Raw genomic sequence first — 27,443 nt, forward strand, 5'->3', positions numbered from 1 at the left:
TACATTTAAAAAAAGGCTTCAAACTTAACTCAAATATTTTTAAAAAGTAGATTTTAGTCTATAAAATCAGAATTAAGTTTGAAAGTAAGGCTATGTGTTGGAAAAAATATAGCATCCCTACAACGTACATCCAAAAGATGATATCAGTTAATTGTTATCTAAAAACCTAAAAATCTCACCCAATAATTAATTATTAAAAATTACTTTTAAATTACTCTAATATATTGGTAATAATTTAAAAATATTTTCTCATTTCAACAGTATTCAAAAAAACTATCTATTATGCTCGAAGAGGCTCTATCGTCGAATATTTAATTTTTTTTTTAAAGTTCTTATTCATAACAAGTGAGATTTAAAATTTTGATATAAAAAATTCTTATTTAAATTCTTTAATATGTTGATAAAATTAAAAAAGAATTTCCCACTTATAAATTAACATAACATTTGCCATTCGCAATGTTGTTAGTAATTCCATCATAGGAGATTCAAAATCCAATTTCATAAAGTAAAACAATTTATTTTCAGAAATATTCTCCAATACATTAGTAATATTTTTTATCAAAAATATCCTCTAATATATTAGCAGGATTTCATGAAAATTATTTTTCTTTTTGAAACTTACATTTTTGTCAAAAATTAATAAAATTTTCTAATATATTAGTAAAACCTTATTTTTAGATTAAAAAAATCACAAACATTCTAATATGTTGGTAAGGTTTTATTACTCAAAATTTATTGCTAAAGTTTTAACCTTCCAATATGTTGATAAGATTTATTTATTAAAAATTTATTTTATAAAAAAATTTAAACCTTCTAATATATTGGTAAAATTTTTTGTTCAAAAATTCAGTTTTAAAATTTAAACTTTCCAATATATTGGTAAGGTTTATTTATTCAAAATTCATTTTCAAAAGTTTAAACCTTCCAATATGTTGATAAGGTTTTATTTATTTAAAATTTTATTTATTTTTTTCGTTTATAAGAATTTAACCCTTCTTATATATTGGTAAGGTTTATTTATTATATTATTATCATTATTTTTTTTAGCTTTTATATTTTTAAATTTTTAAAAAATATTAAAATAAAACAAATAATAAAATAAAACAAAAACAAAAAAAACCCTAAACATGGCTCAACTTAGCTTGAAAAAAATGGCTCGATTTTTTTCCATAGTAATGGTCTTGCGGTTTCGCTCATCTGGGTCGGCTAGGCTCTTTAGCGGTTGAAAGGAGATGGATTTATGGGTCATGCACGTGACTAAGTCGGTTTAATGATAAAACATGTGGGTTAGTAGCAAATTAAATGCCTAAAAATGGTGTTGTTTTTTAATTAGTATAAAAGCAAAAAAATCTCCTTTTTTTTTTTTTTACATTTGTTCTTTCTCTAGATCTCTCTTTTTTCTCTCTTTCTGAATATCTTCCTTTTGTCTTTTTTTTTTTCTTCCAAATTTCGATCCCCAGAATCTTTAAAGCCCGTTGGTGAGTTCGCCATAATCTATGTCATTGCTGAAAAAATTCATCGTAAATTGGGTTGTTCATTGAAAACTAGGAATTTGGTTGAAAAGTTCATTGGATTCTTGAAATTTGTCGAAAAAAATTTCAAAAAAAAAAAAATTTTTTTTCAACATATTCAAATACCGTAAACGTGTTTTTCACTAAATTTCACTTGGATCAAACCAATATACGACCTAAATCTTCAAAACAACTCATGAAACAAAAAAAAAAATTGAAAAAGATTTTGAAAGCTCTATTACTCAATGTTATTGCTCTCTAATTTCTTTTAATTTTTTTTTTCTCTCTATGTTTGTTCGTCCATGTCTTTTGTGTGTTGATTGCAATACTATTTACAAGGGAAAAACTAGAAGAGTTCCCGATCACTTAGGATTCAATTTTCAAAATTTTTGTATTATCATTAAAAAAAATTAACATTTATTTCTAGGAGTTTAAACTCAAATCCAACCTTATTATAAAACTTCATCACCGACCTTTTCTCTAGTATGATTTTTGGCTAGTTAACCCTTTTTTTTAAATTATCTCTTTTTTTCCAAGAAATAAAACAAATAATAAATAATAAATAAATATAAATATAAAAAGGATATAAAACAAAAATAAGATAAATACATAAACTAAAAATAAATGTATAAAAAAATGAAGATAAATTCAGCAATAAAGAAAAAGTGAAAAATAAAACAAAATGAAGATAAAAAATCAAAATTCAACAATTAGGCTCTAAAAGGTCTGAGCCCAATTAGTTTGGGCCATTGACTAAATGGTATATTTACAGTTGTCTTTTTTTGCATAGTTTTTATGAAACAACAGTTAGGAAAAAACATAGATATCCATTACGTCCTAGTCCAAACTATTCAATATTTTTCTTTTTTTACAAAAGGCTCTTTGAAAATAAAGGCAAACCACTATTAAAAGTCAAGAGCTCTTTTAACACGAGGGCACTCAACTTTACAAATTAAGGGGCTCTTTCAACATAAAAGTATACAACTTTAAAAATTAAGGGTTTCTTCAATAAAAAGGCAAACAACTTTAAAAATTAAAGACGATACCTAAAAGTTTTAATGATCATGTCTAGAGGTCTTATAGATCACATTCGAAAAACAAAAAGATTATGCCCGGAGGTTTTACAAATCATTCATAACAGTGAAAAATTCTTAAAACAAATGCTTCACAACTTTAAAATTTTGAAAAATCTTTCTTAACTATGGTTGATCTTCTTAAAATGTCTATTTTTTTCAAAATTTGAAATTTTACCATAGACGTTTCTTCTCGATCTAGATTTTAAAATTTTTTCTTTGAACATATTCCTCAATCGAGGATCCAAAACTTCATATTTACATTCTCCATGTTGGGTCTTGTAATTTTCATATTTTTTAAATGCATGCACTAGATGTTCTTAAATACAATGCATGTAATGCAAATGTCAATTAATACATTTTCAAGTGTGGTACATAGATTCTCAAGACTCTTTTCCTTTAGCTTATAGGCTTTTCAAGTCTTGGGCAATAATAATAACACCAAATCGATCTTAACAATCCTACTCATTCAATGTTGACACCTATATCTTTCTTTTTCTAAAACCTTTCCTTTTCATCTTAAAAGTTAGTATCTTTACCTGGCCTTGAATATTTCATTTCTACCTTTGTCATTTTCAACCTTTCCAATGTAATGTAAGGATATTTCATGTAATATTCATTTATCAATCATTATTTCAATTTTAAAATGTAAAATGCAATCACATATTTCTTCTATTCATTGCAAGGCAATAAAAGAATATAAGAAAGAATAGAATGAAAATGAAGCATAGGCGTTGAAGGAAATGGAATGAATGAAATGAAATATCTTTTGTTTAAAAAGAAATAATGAAAAAATTTTATCAATAAAAAAATTTAAAAGGAAAAAATTACAAAATGGACACTTGGGACAAAAGTACCCAAAATCAATAATCAGATAATCATGACTAATATATCTTAGATTCTTTCTTGAAAACAACGAGATCGAACCTTCTTATCATGAGCTTTTATCATCCTTATTTGATATAATTGACTATAACACAGTATTAGGAGCCTCGTATCTTCAATAAATTCAATTGTTCATAGCATTCTTTGATCCATTTAGCTTCTTCTAACCTAATTTCCTTTAAGACTCTTAATGATAAGATTTTCACTTTCATTGGTAACGTAACTTCCATCGCATAAACCAAGAAAAATGAGGTTGCACTAATGGAAATGCGTACTGATGTCCGATAAGTATGCAAGGTGAAAAGTAACTTCCCATGCTAGTCTCTAAAGGTTTCGGTCATTTTTTCTAAAATCTTTTTAATATTCTTACTTGTGACTTCGACTGCCCAATTTATTTTCGAGCTATATGATGCTAACTTATGGTGCTTGATCTTAAACTAAACACACACCTCATTCATTATCTTACTATTTAGTTTCTTAGTATTATAAAAAATTATCCTTTTTGAAAGTGTATATCTATAGATTATTTTATTCTTTATGAACTTCTAGACCACGAATCATGTCACACTAATATATGAGACTGCTTTCACCCATTTTAATTTATCATCACGAAAATGAATCTATACCCATTTAAAGCTTTCAAGGTGATAGGATCAATAACATCCATGCCCCAAATAGAAAATGACCATAGTGGTGCTAAAAAATGTAAAGTAATAGGTAGAGCATAAATCTTATCGGCATGGATTTGGCACTTGTGACTTTTTTTAGCATAACTGATGCAGTTACTTTTCATTATTAGCCATTAGTATCCATCTCTCATGATTTGTCTTACCATCATTTGTCTATTTACATATATCCCACATATTCTATTATACATTTTCTCAAAGATCTTTGTTGTTTTAATTGCATCTACACATCTTAATAGCACCTGATCTTCGTCTTTTTTATAAAGAATATCTCCATCCAAGAAGAAACTCCATAGCCAATCTCTTGATAATTCTCTTAGCATTTTTTGTTGCTTGGTTCGAGCATTGTCGATTCTTAACATATTGTAAAATATTGTAATACATTGGCTTCTAGTTATTTTCTTTTTTAACATTGGAGTAATGTGCTAAAAAATCATTGATATCTAATTTGATGGGTTAAATTTTGGTATTGGCATCAATCTAGATTATTGTAGCCAAAATAGCTAAAGCATCGACAATCTAATTCTCTTCTCGAGGGAGATGTTCAAGCTGGATTGCTTTACACTATTTAATCAACTTTTAGATATACTTGTGATACTGAATAAGCTTCAAATCCCTATTTTTTCATTCTCCTTTCAATTGATAGATGATTAAAGTTGAATATCCATTCACCTTGAATACTTTAATCTCTCTATCTATTGTAGCTTGTAAACCTATAACATAAAACTCATATTTAGCAACATTATTAGTGCAATTGAAGTTCAATCTCACCATAATAGGGTAATAATGTTCCTTAGGGATATGAAAATTGTCTTAATTCCATGTTCTAAGGCATTAGCAACTTCATCAAAGTACATTCTCTATAATTTCTCACTATGCTTTTTTTCATCAAGTTGAAAGATGACCATTAAATCCTCATCATGAAAATCAAGCTTCATTGGCCCATAATTTTTAACAGTATAATCTATGAGGAATTTGACTATTAAACTTTTTTAGATTGCTTTCTAGCTCAAATATAAAATGTCGTATTCTGATATCATCACTTGCCAACTTGCAATCTTTCCTAACAACGACGGTTTCTTAAAGATATACTTGATTGGGTTTAAATTTACTATAAGCCAAGTGGTGTGGTAAGGCATATACTGTTTGAGTCTTTGGGTTATCCAAACTAATGTATAATACATCTTTTCTAATGAAGAATACTTAGACTCTATTTTGTGAACTTTTTACTTAAATAGTAAATGGCTTATTCTTTCTTGTTGGCTTCACCTTGTTAAACCAGCACATATATTATCAACTTCTCCCATACTATCAAATATAAGATTAATGGCCTTTTTGGAACAGACAGCTCTAACATAAAAAGATTTGACAAGTACTATTTGATTTTATCACAAGTTTCTTGGCATTCCTCATTCTATTCACTAAAATTGTTCTTATGAATAAACTTAAGTATAGGATCACATTTTAAGGTAAACTAAGAGATGAAATGAAAAATGTAATTCAATCTGCCCAAAAAAATCTCAAACTTCTTTTGGTGTGCTTGAAAGAGATAAGTTTTGGATGGCACATATTTTATCTGGATTGACTTCGATTCTTTTTTCATTAACCACAAAGCCTAGCAACTTCCCTAACTTAGCCCCCAATGTACACTTTGACAAATTAAGCTTAAGTTGGAACTTTTTTTTCCTCTCAAATAATTATATACGTTAACAACATGATCATTTCTTTTATGAGATTTTGCAATCATATTATCCACGTACATTTCAATCTATTTATGCATCATGTCATGAAATAATGTCACCATGAGTATTTGATAATTAGCTCCAGTATTTTTTAATCCAAAAGGTATGACTTTGTAACAGAAAATCCTCCATATGGTTACGAAGGTAATTTTCTCCATATCATCTTGGGTCATCTTTATTTAGTTGTACCCTGAAAAGCAATCCATGAAGGAAAACATGAAATAATTGGTTGTATTAACTACTGAAGTATCAATATAAGGTAAAAGGAAATTGTTATTTGGGCTAACTCTATTCAAGTCATGATAATCTACACACATTTAGACTTTTTCATCTTTCTTAAGAAGAGGCACTATGTTAGCTACCCATTTAGGGTATTTAGCCATTTGCAAAAAATCTGCATCAAACTACTTTTTTACTTCTTTTTTAATTTTCAACAACATTTTAGGGTTCATTTTTCTCAATTTCTGATAGGTTGATCTACATCCTGGTTTTAGAAGAAGTTTAGATTTCATTATCTCAATGCTAAGCCCTGGTATATCCTGAAAAAACCAAGCAAATAAATTTATAAATTCTTGAAGTAGATCTTCTAACCTTTATCTATCAGTCAAAAGAAGTAATGTGTCAATTTTAAATTCTTTTTTATTCTCATCATTTCTTAAATTTATCAGTTTAGTTATTTTATGATGAGGCTCAATCGATTTATTTTTTTGTTTAATTAGTCTCATTAGATTGAGGGGGAAGTGTAATCTTCAAAGTTATCTTCCTTATCAAGTTCATCAATGTGAATTGGGTTTTTAAAATCAAATTCCTAATCGTTATCATGATTATCTTCATATTCATTCGGAGACTTGAAAATGAATGAAATGGGAAGTATTGGTGAGGAGTATTAGCTTGAAAAATGAAAAACAAAAAATGGTAGAAGAAATGAATGAGAAATGTATTTTCCTAATCTTTTATTGAAATAATAAAAAAAATGGCCCATACATTAAAAATCATCCCAACGTTTTTAGACATAAGTAATTAAGGGTTACAATTACATTAATAGGCATTTTGATGACACTCTAATTTTTCAACTCACGGCTAGGAAGACATAGGTGGACCAATATTTCTTGCTCTTGGCCCTTTTCATCTTTTTTTACTATCATTTAGATGGACAATTTAGAAAAGGCTTCCTCCATGCTCAATTTGGGCACTTCATCCAAAGCTTCATCTCTGGGCCTGAAAATGTCAAAAAGATGTAGGATAACCATTGGCATGGTTTCTAGTTCATAACCCTTTAGACTTTCCATCATCTTTTCTTTGCCAATATCTTCATTCTCTCCCACCTTCTTGGTCATATCCCAAGCTATACCTTTCACTATTAGCTATGATCATCGGAGGCTCATTTATTCCTTGTAAGTTCATACTTAGTCTGGCCTTAAAATACCAATTCACTTTATTGATTTGATTGACCACGATTTTTGTGGGACATGGTTGGCTTAGTTTAGATCCTTCGCCTACATAGGTAATATTAACAAACTCGAAAGACTTATTGGAGCACCTTAACGCTTCATCGACAACTTCTACATATAGGTAATTCATGGTTTAAGTCACCAACAAATCTTTCTCCTCAAACACAATAACAAGCTAACATCCCATATTAAATTTGACCTTATGATGTATTGAAGATGGAAAAGCACTTGCCATATAAGCAATTATATGATGAAGAGATATCAATCACTTGAAACTTTACATTGAACATACATAGCCCAATTAGTAAAGGCATTAGATATCTCCAAAGAAAGTTGTTAGTATCATACCAGACAAAGTTTTGGTTTTTCTTAAAAATGTGGTATATGCTAGTACCAGTTATTTCGTTATATTATTTCAAATATTTCAATTTAGTATAAATATATTTATAAATATATATAAACTTGTACATTATAATCTTATTAATAATTTAAAAAATAAATATGCAATATCTTTAATATCAAATAAATAAATTTAAAAGTATAAGAAATAATATCATAAAATTTTCATGATATTTTTAAACACTTAATCTAATTATATGATATTTAAATAAATATTTTTTCAAGTAAATATTAAGATAAAAACAAAGAGATGACAAAAAAATTAACCTTGATTTCATGATTGTTAAACTTTAAAAAGGCAACACAATTGATTCCTTGAAAAAGATTGAAATATTTATGAACTTTGGTTTTAAAAAATAAAGTATAAAAGAAAACAAGTTAGAATAGAAAAAGGGAGAAACTCAATGTTTAAGGTTTATTTTATCAATTAATTTTATTTTTATTAGGTTAAAAATAGTTAAACAACAAAAAATAAATTCACATATATATGCCGACTGAAACAAGCCAATTCACCGAAATTCACTGAAACCAACCAAAACTAATGAAAATAACCAGTATTACTTTATACCAAATTTTCCATAAAAAAATTATCCTTAGGTGTATTGTATTTCGATATAACTGGAATATATAGTCTAGTACCGCCAGTAGCAAAATCAAATTAACAACTTTGCTTCAAAAACCTCCCGTCTAATTCTATCAAAAGCTCTAACAATCATATAGCTATTCTTCATAAGGGACATATCAATTGGCAACCTTGCCAACATCATCTTAGGAATGACATTGATTATAGACCCATTATTAATGAGGATTTTGGCTATGGTATGGCTCCTGCATTTGATAATGATATGTAAAACCTTAGTGCTTCCTTTTTCATTTGAAGGAATCTCATCATTGTTGAAAGCCATGTAATGTTGCACCACAAAGTTACAAGCCAAATGGTTCACATACTCCACTGATACATTGTGTGCCACATAAGCTTGATTTAACACTTTTAGCAAGGCATGACGATAAGGATTAAAATTCAACAACAGTAAAAACAACAAAATATAGGCTAGCATTTTATTTAGTTGTTCTACAATTGAATATTTATTATGCTTCACCAACTTTAAAAACTCATACATTTTTTTTTCTATCATTAGCTTTTCAGGAATTACCGTAGAATCATTCTTCTCTTCTTATTCTCTAACTTTGGCTTTTTTTTTTCTTACTTTTTTTTAACATCTCTAGCATGTAACATCTTTTACTTTGAGTTATGTCACCCACACCAGTTATAATGGTAGCATATGTTTTAGACATGGTCCCCTTTTGCCCTTAGACTGTAACATCGTAGCCATATCTCTATGTAACATTTTTTTTATCTTTGTATGGAAAGGGGCTAAGGACCTTGAAAGTCACTGGCTTGGGAACAAGTATGCTCATGACTGACTTCAGCTTCTCACTATAGTAGATTGTCACAGGTTTTGATATTAAATTTGATGGTATGTCAATGGTGGACACCTTAGCATTCATTAAAGTCTCTATTTCCTTATAGAACTCAATTTAGTAAAAACCTATCAACTTCTGCACCTTTGTTGTGGTACTGTTCACATCTTTTAATAAAGTGGTCAGGTACCTTACTATGATATTTACATTTATGATTCAACAATATCTTCCACAACAAGTACGTGAGTCCACCGAGTGTATCATATCAACCTAATACAAAGCATCAAATAATTAGTTGAAAGGAGTTTTGATTTCTTCTACTTTTTTTTTGACATAATGCTCTTAGCCCTTATTCAAAGCATTCATAATATGATTAGGCAATGGATTGTCACTAACATTTGGTGCTATCCTCTCACTAATGTCAAAATTTATTAGCCTAGCTTTGATTAGACCTTGGACCTTATGTTTCAGGGTAATACAATATTTGATGAAATGATCGACATTTCTAAAGTGGTAGTCACAATGAGTAGTGGGATCATACCACTTAAGATAAATGGACTTGAGTGGTTCTAGATGTACAACAGTAAGTAAATTATTTTTTACACTATCTTGGAATAACTTAGTATAAGTTATGGGGATGGGGTCAAATGTGAGCTTTTCTTGATTATTTTATGACCTTCATAGATCACTTGTTAGGTTAGTCAGGCATGATGGGGGTTTTACAGCAAGTATTATGAAAGGACTATACATATTAGTAGATGGTTTGAACAATAGTTGATAAACTGATAGGTGAGATGATTATGGAATAGGTTGGTATAAGATGGATGTGGTGTTGTTCTTAGCTGGATAATAGATAAGATAAACTAGTTAAGAATAAAAGGGTAAATTTTTGAATTATTACTCTTTAAAACTTACATTTTAAGCTTCATTCTCTTTCTTTTTAAGTATTCTGTTAGTGCTGGTGGTATCTTATCCTTCTATCTTACCATTTTTAATGGTATTTTTGATAATTTTACCTAAGATTACCATGTCAGTAAAATTTTTTGTTGCATTTCCTATCATTTTCTCACAAGTGAATGACTTTAATGTGCATACAAATAGCATTGTGCTTTTTTTCTTAGTTAAGGGTGCCTGGACTTGAACAACTACGTCCTTTCACTTTTAGGCATACTTTTTGAATGACTTCATTACCATTTTCTCAATACTCTGTAAAAAAAAAGTGATCAAAAGCCATGTTTATGATATGTTGATATTGATTAATAAATGCCCGAGCAAGCTCCTTTTAAGAGTCAATATAGGTTTTATTTAACTAGACATATCACCTCGTAGTTGAACCAATGAGGCTATCTTAGAACATATATATTAACAACTTTTAATTGTTAATGTAGATGGCTAATTTTTTACAGTAAATACTAATGCATATGATTAGATACTTAGTCTTTCATACTTTTCAAACTTTAAAACCTTAAATTTAGAAAGAATCACAATATCTAGGATCAAACAAAGCCCAACAACATTTATAGAGCCATAAAAGTCTATTCGTTCCATGGCTTGTAACCTTTCATTGAGTATATTCATTTTTTAATCAAATTTTAAGTCATTTAAAAACTTGACTACCTTCAGCTTCAATTTTTTCTTCTTGTTTAGATCATCCAAGTTAGAGACTTAAATGGGCTCTATTATATTTTTCATAAAGATAAGGTTAATAAAACTCTGAAAATACCTTTGAGTTAACGTAGAAGGCATTCCAGATAAGTATATTCTATCGAAAATGTGAATTGTTACGAAAGAATCCCCTGAGTGGATTGACCTTGATATAGGTCATACTTTAAAGAGTACAAAGGATCAATCACATCTTGTGATAGATAGTTTTGTGGGCTAGCATCTTTTTCCATAACTTTCCCTTTGTTTAACTTGTTCAAAGCTCTTAATGTCTTATTCAATTCTCCTCTAAGCTCTTTGTAGGCCATTTTTATTTTCTCAAGGCGATTAGCATTCTCTTGCTCCATTCATCTGGCTTATGCTTAGGTATTTTACTAATGGTGAGTTGGTTGAATAGAATTCTTGAACGATTGAGCTATCCTTAAACTTTATGTACCATAATTTTAAAGTTAGCAGACTATTCACGCACTAACTATGAATGGATGCAATGCATAAGATAATATTTACCCATTTTAAAAATTTCAACGAAAAAAACTTTCATTTATTCCACAGAAGTCTGTTTGACATAGAATATATTATTCTTAACTTGGTAAAATGCTTGATTTGCTTATATTTGTCCTTGGCCTCCTCAATAAAGTTCACCAAACATTGTCCATGCCTCCATGTTAGGTTGACCAGGCTTTTAGTGCTTCAACCTCTTCAACCATTTCTTTTACCTTGATCACTACCTTGCATAATTGTGTCACGAGATGCTCTTCATGCCTATATCTTCTCAAATTTTCTCTTTTACCAAACTAGACTTGGCATAACAATTCCCTTTGTTACCTTAATATTACAATAATGTGATTCCCTTGCTCATTCAATTTTTGCATTAAAATCTGAACATATTTCCTAAGTGCCATTCTCTTTTTGGGCTTACACACATTTATCTTCCATCTTAAAATATTTTTTCTTCAATCTTTCATTCTCACAAGTCAAATCAGTGATGTTTGTCTCTTTAGCCTTCACTTGGATACATAGTCTTTTGCACTCTTAGTGAAACTCTATCAGCTTATTAAGGGCAACGTCATATCCTCTAACAATTTTTTAGGCCCTAAGTTCTTACTTTTTTGCCTCAATAGTCATTTTTTTTCCATTTTGGTGTAGCTTTGTCAAGTTGTTAATGACTATGTCATGTTTCTTGATGACCTTGCCTATATTAACTTTTTGTTTCTTTGTTTCTTTTTTCATTTTCTTCCTTTCTTTTTGGAGCTTTTAAATTTTTTGCTTCAATTTGCCATTCTCAACTTCAAACCCTTTTCTTACAAGCTCTAGTTTTGAGGGTAATTTTTTCACATTATGATCTACTAATTAGCAAGAGTCTCTAGGTGTGAAAATAACTTTTTTGCTCCTCTTAGCTCTCTACATCGAATACCTCTAAGTGACTTTTTCAATGAATGACCCAAGACTTACTCTCTTGAGTTTTTTCCATGCCTTAAACATTGTCCACCTGTTATAGCATTTTTGGTTCACTAAAGAGAAAGTCTAATTGAGTGAGGTTATGTGTTATAGGGATAAATTGCTTAACCCCAAATTGCTTCCATAACAAAAGTGGTACATAGCTTGTTACACCTTATAAGCCAAAAAGTAGAACTCCAATCTCATTTCTACATTAATACAACATTGGTTCAAGATTCATCCATGGGACTAAGCATTTCACCTAGGTACATGTAAGATTTTGTAGTAAAACCATTCATTCTTTCTTAGATTTAGGATTTGGCCAATCACTTTCGTAAAACTCCTTAATTGGGGCTCTATCACTGAATTAAAGCTTCAAAAATGCATTTTTCTTGCTTCAAAATGGCTATTTATCCATAAATAGAACAATGGTGCACACCCAACAAAACATCTTTTTTCTCTTTTGGCGACAATAGGTTAGGGATCTAATTATACTAAGATTGCAGGTGAAGGATTGCAATCTTTTTCCATATGCCAAAAAAAATTGATCACTTCTATCTCTATCCCAAGACTGTGGAAAAAACCATCATGCTATATATAACCAAAGCAAACATATCTAGTCCTTAGTCATCATTCGAGTGTTTTGTGATGAAATCATAAAAAAAATTTCGAAGGTAAATTAATATGTTTACTTCTTTCATGTACTTATACATTCACAACTTCCTTATTAACTCTCATAAAATCATCTAATTTCTTACGAAATACTGGCTTTTACCTTCTAACATATATATTGTCTGACGATTATAGATACACACCCATCAATGTAGAATACTTTTTCATAGTCGACATCATGTCAACTTCATTTTAGATCCCAACATTGGACAGTTGCTCTGACGAGGGAGTTTTCGATTACCATCAAAATAAAATGAGTAATATGACCATACTTCTCATAAAAGGGTTAACTATCTAGATGAGCTCATATGCTTCTGTATGTCTGACAAGTCTTCCAAGTCATTTTGCTTAAGGCACAGATGAACTTCTTTTGGTTAAATAGAGACATGACCAAGTGATAAACAATCTCCATCTTTTTGTTAGGTTTTTTTTTACTCGACTTTCAGATTATAGGTGACTCGTATTTGGCAAAGGTAGATGAGGTACACATTAGATATTCAATGGACTTCATGAAAGTTTTTATTGAAAATAACTTTAGTGCAGATATTTTATACAGTCTTAATACATGTTTATAAATATGTAAAAAAAAAAAAAAGTAAAGAAATTGGATAGTTAACTCAATATAAGAGTAACAAAAAAAAAGTTAGTTGGCACAAATAAGGAAAATGAATAAAATACAATAATATGATCCCTAAACTTTATATCAATTCTAAAAGGTAAAGAAAACATGGCTCTACTTGCAGGTTAGACATGGCTCTGCCTACATGTTAGGCTCATAAAATTTACTATATGTAGTTTGGGTTAAATCTAAAGGTTCATAAATTATTTTTTAAATTATTATCCATGACAGACTAATAAGGCACTACAATCCTTGCTCATTATAGGCTACAAACATAAATGGTTCAATTTGAGTGAGAGAATTTTGTTAACCCTTATGAAAACATGAAATATCACAAAAGGGTAGGTATTTTAATCCTCCTTAAAGTACGGAGCATGAGTGTAGAGCTCATGTTATGTATATGCAAGTAGATGACAGAACATGACATGTTTAAATAAGAGACAATATTTAAAGAAAATTTTTTAAATTTATTAAGTTAGGTTTAGATAACATAAACTCATTTACTAGCCTGACTCTCGATTTATCCACAGTGGAGTTACTAAATTGTTATAACATATAAGTCCATGAACCTACCGCTATACACAATAAAATGAGTCGATACCAATATTTTTTATATTGAAATGCGATTAACCACCTAACTGAATCTATCTGATTTTAAAGAGACATCCCAAAATTGACTCGTATATTTTTAAAAGGTAGATTTTAGTTTACGAAATTAAAACTAGATTTAGGAGTATGGTTACATGTAGGGAATGTTATAGCACCCCTACAACATCCATCAAATGGATAGTACCAGTTGATTATGTGTTATCCAAAAGCCTAAAAAATCTTACCAAAAAATTGATCATTGAAAATTACTTTTAAATTAGTCTAATATGTTAGTAATAATTTAAGAATATTTTCTCACCTTGAGAGTATTCAAAAAAACTATTTGTCACGCTTGAATAGGCCTAATTGTCAGATTCATTTAATTAAAAAAAAAAGCCCTTATTCATTACAAATGAGATATAGAATTTTGATATAAAAAATTTTTATCTAAATTCTCTAATATGTTGATAAAATTTAGAAAAAAATTCTTACCTAGGAATTTACATATAAATTGTTATTTGCAATGTTTTTAGTAATTCCATCATAAGAGATTCAAAATGCAATTTCATAAAGTAAAATAATTTATTTTCAGAAATATCTCCCAATATGTTGAGAAAATTTTATGTCCAACGTATCATCTAATATGTTGGTAGGATTTAATGAAAATTATTTTCCTTTTTGAAACTTACATTTTCTCAAAAATTAATAAAATTTTTCAATATGTTGGTAAAACCTTATTTTTAGATAAAAAAAAATCACAAACCCTCCAACATGTTAGTAAAGTTTTATTTCTCAAAATTTATTGCTAAAATTTAAACATTCCAATATGTTTGTAAGATTTTTTATTTAAAATTTTATTTTTAAAATTTAAACCTTCTAGTATGATGGTAAGGTTTATTTATTTTAATTTTTTTTTTTGTTTTTAAAAATTTAACTTTTCTAATATGTCGGTAAGGTTTATTTATTATATTGTTATCATTATTATTATTTTTAGCCATTATAATTTTGAATTTAAAAAATATTAAAATAAAACAAATAACAAAAAAAAAAAAAAAAAAAAACCTAAACACGGCTTGACTCGGTTTGAAAGAAATGGCTCAACTTTTCTCTATTGCAATGGTTTTATGGCTCGACTCACCTAGTGCCACTCAACTTTCCAACAACTGAAGAGAGATGAGTTTATAGGTTGTGCGAGGGGGTTGGGTTAGTTTAGTGGTAAAACAAGTTGGTCAACAACAAATTAAAATGCCCCAAAATGGCATCATTTTTTATTTAGTCTAAAAGCAAAAAAAAAAAAAAAAAAATTTTTATTTTTCTTTCTTCCTCTATATTTTTTCTCTCTCCTCTCTTCCTTTTTTCTTCATTTTTTTTTCAAATGTTGATCACCAAAATCTTCAAAACTCATAGGTAAGTTTATCGAAAACTAGGAATATCAGTTGTATCTGGGTTCTTTGTTGGAAAGCTCCCTGAAATTTGGGACATTACTAGAAAACTCATCGAAAACCGAGTTGTTTGCTAAAAAACTTGTTGAAAATTGAGAATTTGGCCAAAAAGTTAACTGAATTCTGAAAAATTTTTAAAAAGATTTAAAAAATAAAAAAAATCATTTTTCAACATATGCAAATACCCTAAACATGTTTTTCACTCAACTTTACTCGGATGAAACCAATAAAAGACTCAAATCTTTGAAACAACTTATGAAACAAAAAAAAAAATCCCAAAAAGATCTTGAAAGCTTTACTATTTAATGCTATTGCTTTTTGATTTCTCTTAGTGTTTTTTTTCTCTTTGTGTTTGTTCGACTGTGTCTTCTATGTGTTGATTGCAACGCTATTTATAAAGAAAAAATTAGAAGACTTCTTAATCACTTAAGATCCGAATTTTAAAATTTTGTACTATCATGAAAAAATTAATATTTATCTATAGGAGTTTAAACTCAAATTCAATTATGATAAAACTGACCTTATCATCAAATTTCATCACCGACTCTTTTTTCCAATTTGATTTTTGGCCATTTAACCCTTTTCAAGAAATAAAATAAATAAAAAAATAAAGATAAATTTAAAAAAGATATAAAACAAAAACAAGTTAAATACATAAAGTAAAAGATAAATGCATAAAAAAATGTAAATAAATTTAGCAATAAAGATAAAATGAAATAAAAAATCAAAATTCAATAATTGAACTAAAAAAAATCCAAACCCAATTGATTTGAATTCCCAATGAAATAGAGTATTTACGTAATTCATTCTCACATTATAAAATATTTTGTTTCTTTTAAATTGGAACTTCGAAACTTTCAAATTAAAAGTTGTTAAAATTATTATTAAATTACCAACATTTGTTTCTGCGAAAAATGTAAATCTAACGAACATGCCAAAGTTGGATTTGTTTTTATTTTCAATAATTTGTGTTCACGGAACTTATAAGATTATGCAGTAGGATGATTGCTATGGACAGCAAAAGGACAAGGTCATCCAAGGCTTAAGTATCTCGTTATAATTGAACTTTTTTTTTTTTCCAAAGTCTTTTCCCCTTTCGGTTCATTTTCTTCTTCTTCCTTTCACTTGTCCAAAATGAGAATAAAAAAATTATATATGTTAAAATTTGAATTATATAATACCATTAATTGTATAAACAAATTAAATTAAATTTCAAGTTCAATTCAATACGAATTTGTATTGTGCTTCAAAATCCCAATTTTTACATCTGTTTTTAGCTACAAAATTTGTAAAAATTATTATGAGAATGACACTCCAGTTAGATCTACCTGGCCCGAAATGAATACTTCCTATTTCTTTCTTTTTATTATTATTTTTTCAATTGCATTCACAACGAGAAAACTTATCATTTTTTTTTGTCTACACAATATAAATGTGAAATTCGTGAAAGTTTTAGTAAAAATGATTTAATAAAAATTAAAATCAAAAATTAAAAATTTTTGTTACATAAATTAAGTTTGTAAATTTTGAAAAAATAATAAATTTTGATTTTATTTAGATAAATATTTTTAGTAGAACTTTTGAAAAAAATTTTACTTTTGATATACTCGACAATTTTGAATTACCCTTTTCGTCACATGTTGTTACCCCCTTTTTTTTTTATGTCCCAAAATTATTTTCTCTTTTTTTTTAATATTTAAAACTTTTACTATTTTATTTTTAAAATTATTTTTTATGATTTTTCTTTACTTTTTTATATTAAAAATCATAAAATTTAAATTTTATAAAAAATTTAAATTTTAATATTAAATGTATTAAAATCAGTTTTTTTTCTTAAATTTTATGAAAATCAATAACGTCTAAATAATTGAAGATGAAAAAAGTATAAATAATATTTTTTGCATACTTTTAACTTTCTCATTGAATTTTATTAACCCATCAATTTTTACTTTTAATTTTAATTTTCATTAAATTATTCTTAATATAAAATTTTACGAATTTTACTTAAAGAATTTCGTAAAAATTAATCTTTACGTCCACGACTTATACTTATCAAGGGCCGGTATGGTGGGCCACATTAGATATTCTCAAGATAGCCTTTTTGAAATTGTTTCTTACTTTTAATCCTTTTGCAAGAAAATGGCATGCAAAAAAGCTATATGTTGGTAATAATAACAAGTTACAACCTTACACACTCAAGAACCTATATAAAAATATAACCTATCTCTCTGTAAATATATATTTTTATAAAATTATTAGTATAAGAAAAATTATAATTATATTTAAGTATTACATATAAAAAATCAATTAATTTAGTAAATAAATGAATCAATCAACAAAACTAACTTATAATTGAATAAATTTAACATAAAATTGAACCAAATTTACATATGATGAGAGACATCAAAGCCATATTTGATACATAAGATGATAATCAGTTTATATTATATTTGGTTTATATCTTAAAAAAGAGATAGGATTATAAGAATAATTAATTATCATCTTAGTATAGGTTGATTCAATCTTTTCAAAGTGAAAAGAAATATTTTTAATCCTTGGGATTGAACTTATATATCTTATTATATCCTTAAAAATTATATCAATATTTAAATTGTATAAATTTTGAAAAAAAATAATTTTGATCAATAAATAAATTATTTTATCATAATCTTTGTATACATCAAACACAAAAAGAATGATGTTATTTAATTTAATCTTATTTATAATATTTTTTTATTTTATTTCATTATAATTTTATATATCAAACACATCCTAAATTTCAAACCTCCTCCTAATTGGTGCTTTATAAATATGTCTTTATATTATACAATCAAGTTCATTAATTATTAATATATAATGAAATTTTTGTTTGGTATCAAAGAAGAGAGATGCTATACAATATCAAAAGTGGATGGCGTGTTTTTGTATATATTTACTAATTTAGGAATAGATTATACCCACCATCACCCTTTCTCATGATAGCAACTTAGTATCAATCAAGAATTATTAGATCAGGCCACCACCTTGAAATAAAGGCCTAATGGAGCTGGTCCTTTCTAAATGTACTGTTCTTCAAGTCTTAATCCAAGCAGGACCGCTTGACTATTTTGGTGGCATGTCTATAGCCCTGTTGATTGTTGCTGATGCTTCATAATTTTAGCTTTTGATAAAGTTATAACTACAAGTAAAAATTATAATTAAAATAAAATATATTAATTTCATGGGAGAAATCAATAAACTAAATGAAATTACATATATATCAATGAAAGAATTGATATATAATTGAATAAATCCAATATAAAATCTCACAAAATTAACATATGATTAAATTTGAATGTGAAATTTCAATATTTCATAACCTCTTATTTATCATTAAAACAAAGTTTCATTACTGAAAAACTGTTGCATAAGATTTTGAATCTACATCGAGGAGTTATAATAATTAATTATAATATATATATGTGTGTAAAAATTTATAATTATACTTGTGAATATTTTTGTAAATAAAATTATGAATCTTTCAAGTTAAAATAAATAATAACTCACATATTTATTATAGATATTCATAATATATACTAAGATATATATATATATGTAATTTTAAAATTAACTTAAAGTGTCTATCTTATTAAATTAAACTTTTTTCATCTTTTAAAATTATTAATTGAATTGAATTAAGTTAATTTGTAATTGATTTTGATACGTAAGATTAAGAAATTTATATGGTTGTTTTTTCTTTTTGGAATGACTCCATTTTTTTTTAAATCAGAAAGAGATTGACCAAATTAAACGAGGAAAAGATGATGAGGAGCGAAAGTGATGAAAGTGGAAGTCGGGGGTCCCCTCATCAAAGGCACCCGCGATCCTTGCTGTATATTTTTGTCTTTCCATAGTTTATCTTCTACGTAAAGAACGATGTCCATCCACCAACTGGTCTCCGCCACGTGAATTCCACTGTTTTCCTCACCGTACGTATTCTATTCATCTCCATTATACCTGTCGAAAAATCATTTGTAGGCCGTAATTCCTACTTGAAATGACCTGAAAATTCCTAAGAGTGATGCCTTATTTCGGAGTGGCCCGTTCTTCGGTTCTCACTGTTTGTGTTGTTAGTTTTGGAAATAAAAGGGGGGGTTTGGTAAATTACTATGTCCGACAGCGGCGAGACAAAGAGTGACAGCGTGGACGGACTGTCCTTTGGCGGCAGCACGTTGCCAACGTGGCCGATGTGTTAAAAAGTTTGCGAAGGAGAATTATTGGATTAGAAATTTTACGATATGTTAGGGATGAGAAAGTTGGGTAACTTTATACAAAAAGCACCATTTTAATAGTAAGTTAACGTAAAATTAGTCACGTTCAAAGAGTTTAAGATGTTAATTATTATTTATTTATAATATATAAAATAAAATAATTATAATGATATGACTCTTATTTTCTCTCAAGTGGTTCATACAAAATACAAAATAAAATAATTATAATGATATAACTCTCACCTTTTTTCAAGTGGTTTATATTCATTATCCAAAAAAAAAAAAAAAAACAATAATGTATATGTATTAAGACTATTATATGCAAGAAGTAAAATAATTTATTTAAAATATAGAGTTTAGATTAAATTATTCATTCATTTTATTAAAATTAAAATTAAAATTTTAACATTTATAAATTTCATTTCTTTAACTTTTTTAGACTTTTATCTCCTTGAAACAAAAAATTTTATTCACTTATTGATAATATAATCCTTAGTTACAGATAAGAAGAATGTCCATGGACCAAACTATGACAAACCCATTATAAATAATTTATTACTCAATTTATAAGTATATAACAATAAAATCTATTATAAGACTTCTAATAATAATTATAATTAAACTGTTCATAAAAGTTAAATAGTTCAAACTATAGATTAAGATTATAAATTTTTTTTAAATTTTTTATTAGTATTAATATATAAATTGGATTGAAACTTAGTTAATATTGAGTGAATTTATTAATTGATTATAATATTATTTTTATAAATATTAAATTAAAAAAAATTTTAAAAGACAAATTATATTATATAAATATAAGATCTATTTTATCTACTTCCATCAATTAAATTTTTTTTATATTTGTATTTTAGATTATATATAACTAGCTTGCTACTCGTGTGATGTACGGATTATTTTTCTTTTATTTAAATTTAAAAAATATATAAATTAATATTATTGAATTATTTACATGTTCAAAATATATGTAAAATATAAATAATATAATTAAAATATCAAATTCTAATAAAAATAAAAATTTTAATTAAAAAATTAACAAACTTTAAAATATATGATAAATAATATTAGAAAAAGAAAAAACATCTAGAAGATATTGTAAATAATATTATTAAGTATACCAACAGAATATTAAAATAGAAACTAAAAGTCTTATCACTTCAAATAAACTTTATTCAATTTGCATCATTTTTAACTTCTTTTATAATTTTTATACATTTGTAGATTTATATAATTTTAACATAAGTTTTATTTATTTAAGAGAAATAATGATTTTAAATGTTTAAATAATATACATGATAATTTACTCACATGTACATTTATCTTTAAAAGTTTTAATAATATCATAATCTTTAGCATCTATATGACTTTTCAAATATTTGTACCTTTCAATTATTTTGAGGTTGATATCTGATACAAAATTATATTCTAATAAAAATTGAAATGAAAACAGTTTTAAATTTTAAGTAAGTAATAATATTAAATTATAAACAATTATTTAAGAAAATTATTGACAGAAGATTTTAATGAAATGTATTAAAATACTTACTTTTTGGTATTTTTTCAAGTAAATAACAACTCTCCTCTCAATAAAATATCTAATAAACATTTGTAACAATCAATCTTGAACTTTCATAAAAAAAGTTGTGATCATTGAGTTCTATTTCAAAAATATATGAATGGTGTATTAACTATTCCAATATTTTTTTTCACTTTGGCATTTCCATCTTCTGCATAAATAAATGAAACAAATTTATTGAGTTTATTTTCTTATTTGTTTTTAAATCATAATAAAAAAGATATTAGCTTAAATAGGTTCTAATTAAATTTATTATAAATTGAGAAATAGAAAAAAATGTTACAGCTAATTTGAAAAAAAAAATTCTTATATTATAGAGTGAATAGTATATTTAGTGAAATAGTACCTATCATAAGAAAATATATATTAATTCCTATAGCAAAAATAGACTAATAAAAAGAGAGATTAAATTAATAGTAAACAAATTATGTTTAGCTTATATATTTCATGGGATATTGGAAAAACTATATAACTAAGAACTACCAAGGCTTTCATGAAGTTGTTCTACTATTTATATATATTTTAGATTTTTTAAAAATATTAATATTAAAAGTTCATGATAAATATTGATTTAAATTTTATTTTAATTTAGACATATCTAAATCTATTTTTTAAAATTGATAGATTGTTTATTAAAATTATCTTTATCTATAACTAATATATTTAAAAGACGGAGATAATGCAAAAATTATTTATCAAAAATATTAAAGATATTAAATAATATTTTTAAAAGTTATGATAAATTTAAATAATTATATTTAATACAGATAAATTATAAAAAATAAATTACTTTTAAATTAATTTTAAATTGAGATGAAATAATATAAAAAAATTATTAAAATTTAAATTAATTTTTAATTAAATTTTAAAAATTATTTATGTAAGCGTTCATGTTAATAAATACTATTTAATAGCTATGTATGTTATAATATATATATATGATTAGTAATAAGAAATAAATATCAATAACAGAGATGTGGAATATTGACTTGTCGCGAACGCGTTGAGAAATGTAAAGAAAAACAGAGAAAGGATGAGAAAGAGAAGAGCGACGAATGAAAAAGGCAATTAATTTGTGTAGGAAGCTAGGTATTGACGTAAGCAACTGGGGACAGCCATCAACCATGCGCAATCGAGCGGTCCTCCCCTCCTCCGTCCTCCCCTTTTATATTCCCTTCATCCCTCTCTTTCTCTTTTGTCTCTCTAGTCTTTGTTTCTGTCCCTTTTCACTTCTTATACTCCTCCTTTGTCTTCTTCTTCTTCATTTCTTCTGTCTCAAAACGAATAGTTAACTCCACCATTAGCTTGTTCCAGGTAAGCTTTTGCATTTGCATGGAAAATCCTCTCTTTCTTTTCAATAATATTCTTATAATTTATTCTCAATATTGTTTAGTACTGTGTCATGTCGTCACCTCCTTTGTAGAATTTTTTGCATCAGTTATTTTTATATTCCTCTTTCCTGGAAAGCAGCACATCGCTTGCCTAGATTACAACATTGGATGTCATTATTCACACTTCCATTTTTGTCTGTTTTCACATAATTTTGTTTGGTCAAAGAAGCCACACATTATTACATAAAAGACTAAAAATTTGGTAAAATATAGTTAAAACGTTTATTTCTTTGTCATTTACAAATTCTAACACTAACCCACCAACCAGTTACATATAATTTCTGCGGAACTTTCCATTGGAGATATGTAGTTGTTTCTTTTTCCTACTTGAGTTTGAGAGAAAACCCATAGTTGAAAATGATCTCTTTTTCATTGTAGCAGCAAGCAACTTGTTGACAAAAAAATCTTACCCGATTCTTGACCGATTTCCCCTGTGAAAACATGAATGCCTACCTTATCAACCTTACCAATATCTGAATAAGTTTAGAGGTCATTTTTGTATTTGATTTAAACGTTTGGAAACTATAGCTATTTGAGAATTGGAGCCAAACACTGTAAACGTTTTCTTTTATCTTTTTCTCTTTTTTTTCATTTTGGTCAGCTACCATTCTTTTTTCTTTCATATCAGTCTAGAAAAGAAGATCAGACGTGCTATGGAAATTCTAGACAAACTGACAAAGTGGACAGAGTCCGTTTCATTTGCAATGAGACACAGCTTCCGCAAGTGCCTCATCAATACTGCTTTTAATCTTTTCTTTTTATCTTTATAGTTTTTATCTCTTACTCTTTTGTCAGGCCTTGATCCAATAGAAACTGTGTCTCTCTTTCAAACAAACGCGTGCTTAATTGTGATAACGTCATCCACCTTGTCCACTCCTTCAACTTTCTAATCTGTTATAGAACAACTCAAAATCTCAAACTCAAATGTGTTTATGGTAACATTTCTTTGATTAATTATTTATATATTTTTTTAAAAAACTAATTTTTGTTTGTTTCAACCCTTTTAGTAAAACTTTCTCTTGATGATTTTTATATTACAGAACACCCCCTTTTTTTAAGAAAAAAAAAAAGGATAATTTAGTAATGGAAACCCCGTTCTTGATGCATCATTTCCACCATTCACCAACACAAGACAACATCATTAGCTCAAACCTCTAGTTGTCCGTTTTCCTTGAGAGATCTGCACCACAAAGAGAGAGAATATATGTTCCATCTTCTCTCTTGGTTTGAATCAAAAACAAATTCTCATGATTCAGTTTTTCCCTTTTCACCTCTTATTAAAAATCATTAATGTCTATGAAATAATGGGTTTTGTTTTATAACACGCACTAATTTAATTTACTTTCATCAGAAAGATAGTAAACATGGAGGGTGAGTGTTGCTCACTACCAAATGAGCTAGCTTGATGATGATTATGATAACACTTGTTACCTTTTCAATTGGAGAGAATTCATTATTTTCTTTAACTCTTTCTTTTTTTTTTTTTTTGTTGTCCTCTGGTAATTTATGGTTTCTCTCTTCTCTTTTTAAGTTCATTTATTCGTTATGATTTAGAGATGATGAAGCTATACAAGAGTTGTATAGTGCTAATATTGTGAGTGTGATGAATTTGATGCAGCAACAACAGTTATGACGGAGTCCATGGAGTCATGTGTCCCACCTGGATTCCGGTTCCACCCGACGGACGAAGAGCTTGTTGGGTATTATCTAAGGAAGAAAGTTGCATCGCAGAAAATTGATCTTGATGTTATCAGAGACATTGATCTCTACAGGATCGAACCATGGGATCTTCAAGGTGAACATCCTTGTTTTTTCCTTTTGGTTTGATCTTTTAAGGTTTCTGTTTTGCTGTTCAATTCTGAAGTCTGGGTTAATAAGATCCACAGTTAGGGTTTAACATTTGCATGAGAACTTAATAACCCTAGAAATGGATGTTAACCTGAATATATATATGTATATATATCTTTTATTCTTTTAATAGTACAAATATATATAAGATTTGAATATTATGGTGTGGGCAGAGAGATGCCGTATCGGATATGAGGAGCAAAACGAGTGGTATTTCTTCAGCCACAAGGATAAGAAGTATCCAACGGGGACAAGAACTAACAGAGCAACCATGGCTGGTTTTTGGAAAGCAACAGGGCGAGACAAGGCAGTTTATGATAAATCAAAGCTGATTGGCATGAGGAAGACTCTTGTTTTCTACAAAGGAAGAGCTCCAAATGGACAGAAAACTGACTGGATCATGCATGAATACAGGCTTGAATCCGACGAGAATGGACCTCCACAGGCAAGCACATATATGAATTAATTTTTCTCTGATCATCACTTTCTATCCCTCTATTTGTCAACAGAGTCGTTATTAAAGTGAAAAAGTGTATATATATTGTCTTCATGGTCGTCCAACATTATGAGTAGCTTTGAAACAGGCTCTTTCTTGACCTACTATTTGGAACTTTCTTTGTCAAGTATTTCTGTCCAAAGAAAAGATTAGGAATCCATTCCTATCAAGTCATGAAATAGAAGTTCAGACTCTTTTCCTCTCTCTCTCTCTCTCTCTCTCTCTCTTAGAACAGGATGATTAGTGCCTGCCTTGTAAATTCTTCACATGTTAAACCTAACTTTCAGTGACGACAAAATAGATGAATTTGCACCACTATACAATTTATGTGAGGAACGGAATCACTTTTTTGCTTTCCATACAAAAACCATTTCTACTGAAATGTCAACATATAATATGATTTGTAGAAAGATGCGTGACTTCCACCAACTCTAAGTCAAAAAAGTGATTCGTGCTTATAAGTTTTCATGGCAAAATATAATATGCTCTCTTTCGATTCCTTTTCTGGCATGGGCTTTTTATCTCTTCCCTATTCATCAGTATGTCAAAAGCAAAAATCAATTTCTTCGCTATAGTTTTCATATGTCATCACCTACTGGTTATAATATATACTTCTCTTTACCAAACAGAAAGAAACGCTTGCAAAAGCCAAAAGAACACATATTCAAATTGAAAAGGGAAAACTTTAATATCCTTTGGCAAGAAAATTATCTGAAATGAATTCAAGCAAATATATACAAAACTTTGTCCATTATGTCATAATGGTATGTGTTTTTTGGTTGTTAGAGATTGAACCATTGTCATTGAAAATTAAAAGTCTAGCACTCTATCCACAAATCAAAACGGCTCTTGGTTAATGGTAGTTTTTTTATGTTTTTGCAGGAGGAAGGATGGGTTGTGTGTCGAGCCTTTAAGAAGAGAACTACTGGTCAAACCAAGAGCATTGAAGGGTGGGACTCAAGCTACTTCAATGATGAAGCAAGTGGTATTAGTTCCGCGGTTGATCCAATCGATTACATCTCGAGGCAACCCCATAATTTTTTACCTCCAAATTTCTTGTGTAAACAAGAGATAGAGGCAGATAATTTAAACTTTGTCCACTCTGATAATTTTGTACAGCTTCCTCAGCTAGAGAGCCCATCTCTGCCATTGATAAAGAGGCCAAGCTCGATATCTCTAATATCAGAGAGTAATACTAATTATGAAGAAGATCAGAACAGAATGAGCAACAACACCCAGAAAGTTACTGATTGGAGAGCCCTTGACAAGTTCGTTGCTTCTCAGCTGAGTCAAGAAGACAGATATGGTGGTGATCAAGGAGGAGTTTCAAGCTTTGATGCCAGTAATAGTAGTGACACAGACATGGCGTTGCTGCTATTACAGAGTAGCGGTAGAGAAGAAGGGAACAAGTTGAACGAGTTCTTGAATTCAAGTTCAGATTGTGATATTGGAATATGCATATTTGATAAATGAAGGATAATATAAGGAGTTCATGAAGATGCTTGTATCGCTTAGTATTATAAACGTTTGATGCATAATGAGACATTTTTGTAAAAAAAATGGTTGTGATGAGTGACGAAATTCTCTCTATCTCTCTTTTGGAATGCATGCGAAGCATTCAAATTAGCTATAATTACTAATATTCATATAGCTAATTATAAAGCCTTTACAACTACCCATTGTTTCACGTCTTATTTAATTCGAGGTTTTATTTTATTTAATTTATTTTCTGAGTCTTGAAAGGCTTTTTTTTTTATCCATTAGTCAAATTTAATTGGGTTTTAAAATTAATTCACTTAGGTTTTTGTTACTTGGGTTAGGACTAGTTGATTTTGGGCTTAAATTTATTGTTAGGTCTGATTCTGGATGTTAACCCAAACCAATACCCATTCCTAATTTATTATTTTATTTTATTTCTCACTTTTATTAGTTTTTATTTTATTTATTTAAAAAAATCCGAAATTGCAAATGGGGAGAGTCAAGTTTAGAAAAGGATCCAAATCCTTAAAATTGTTTTGGAATTAAAAGTTTTGTGATCCAAATTACATTTTTGGTTGGGATTAAAACATTAATCAAATTAAAAATGTGTTTGACCTGATTTTTTTTGTAAGGATCCAAATAGGATTTAAACCCTATTAAGACCTTGTGAAAATAAACTAGAAAAACCCTATTTTGATTTAAAGTTCGACTTGAACTGGAATTGATTCACTATTTAAGCAGCGGTAACCAACCACACAAAACATCAACAATTGATAGGCAGAAAAAAAAAATACTG

The 27,443-nt window shown here is 28.0% G+C and overlaps 1 protein-coding gene across 3 annotated transcripts; it reads left to right on the forward strand.

Moving 5' to 3' along the window:
- The first annotated feature begins 22,651 nt into the window (after positions 1 to 22,651).
- Positions 22,652 to 26,850, forward strand: LOC111292351 (NAC domain-containing protein 37-like). Of its 3 annotated transcripts, none has more exons than XM_089766704.1 (4): positions 22,652 to 22,747; positions 24,443 to 24,619; positions 24,846 to 25,117; positions 26,051 to 26,850. In XM_089766704.1, exons 2-4 carry the CDS (start codon positions 24,454 to 24,456, stop codon positions 26,639 to 26,641), a joined length of 1,029 nt encoding a protein of 342 aa, XP_089622830.1. In that variant the 5' UTR covers positions 22,652 to 22,747; positions 24,443 to 24,453; the 3' UTR covers positions 26,642 to 26,850. The 3 variants fall into 3 exon arrangements, with proteins under 3 accessions (XP_089622830.1, XP_089622832.1, XP_089622831.1); XM_089766706.1 differs by lacking the exon at positions 22,652 to 22,747 and adding an exon at positions 23,179 to 23,550; XM_089766705.1 differs by lacking the exon at positions 22,652 to 22,747 and having other exon boundaries at positions 24,153 to 24,619.
- The last annotated feature ends 593 nt before the right edge of the window (positions 26,851 to 27,443 follow it).

The sequence above is a fragment of the Durio zibethinus genome, chromosome 10, assembly GCF_047325235.1.
Source record: "Durio zibethinus cultivar Kanyao isolate XHJ-2024 chromosome 10, ASM4732523v1, whole genome shotgun sequence".
In the NCBI taxonomy this organism is placed as follows: Eukaryota; Viridiplantae; Streptophyta; class Magnoliopsida; order Malvales; family Malvaceae; genus Durio; species Durio zibethinus.

Excerpts from the sequence above, each read along its gene's own strand:
- LOC111292351 (XM_089766706.1), top strand. The coding sequence starts at position 23,478 with ATGGAAATTCTAGACAAACTGACAAAGTGGACAGAGTCCGTTTCATTT. Across the intron at positions 23,551-24,442 it reads GAGACACAGCTTCCGCAAGT|CAACAACAGTTATGACGGAG; the intron begins GCCTCATCAATA and ends AATTTGATGCAG. Across the intron at positions 25,118-26,050 it reads ACGAGAATGGACCTCCACAG|GAGGAAGGATGGGTTGTGTG; the intron begins GCAAGCACATAT and ends ATGTTTTTGCAG.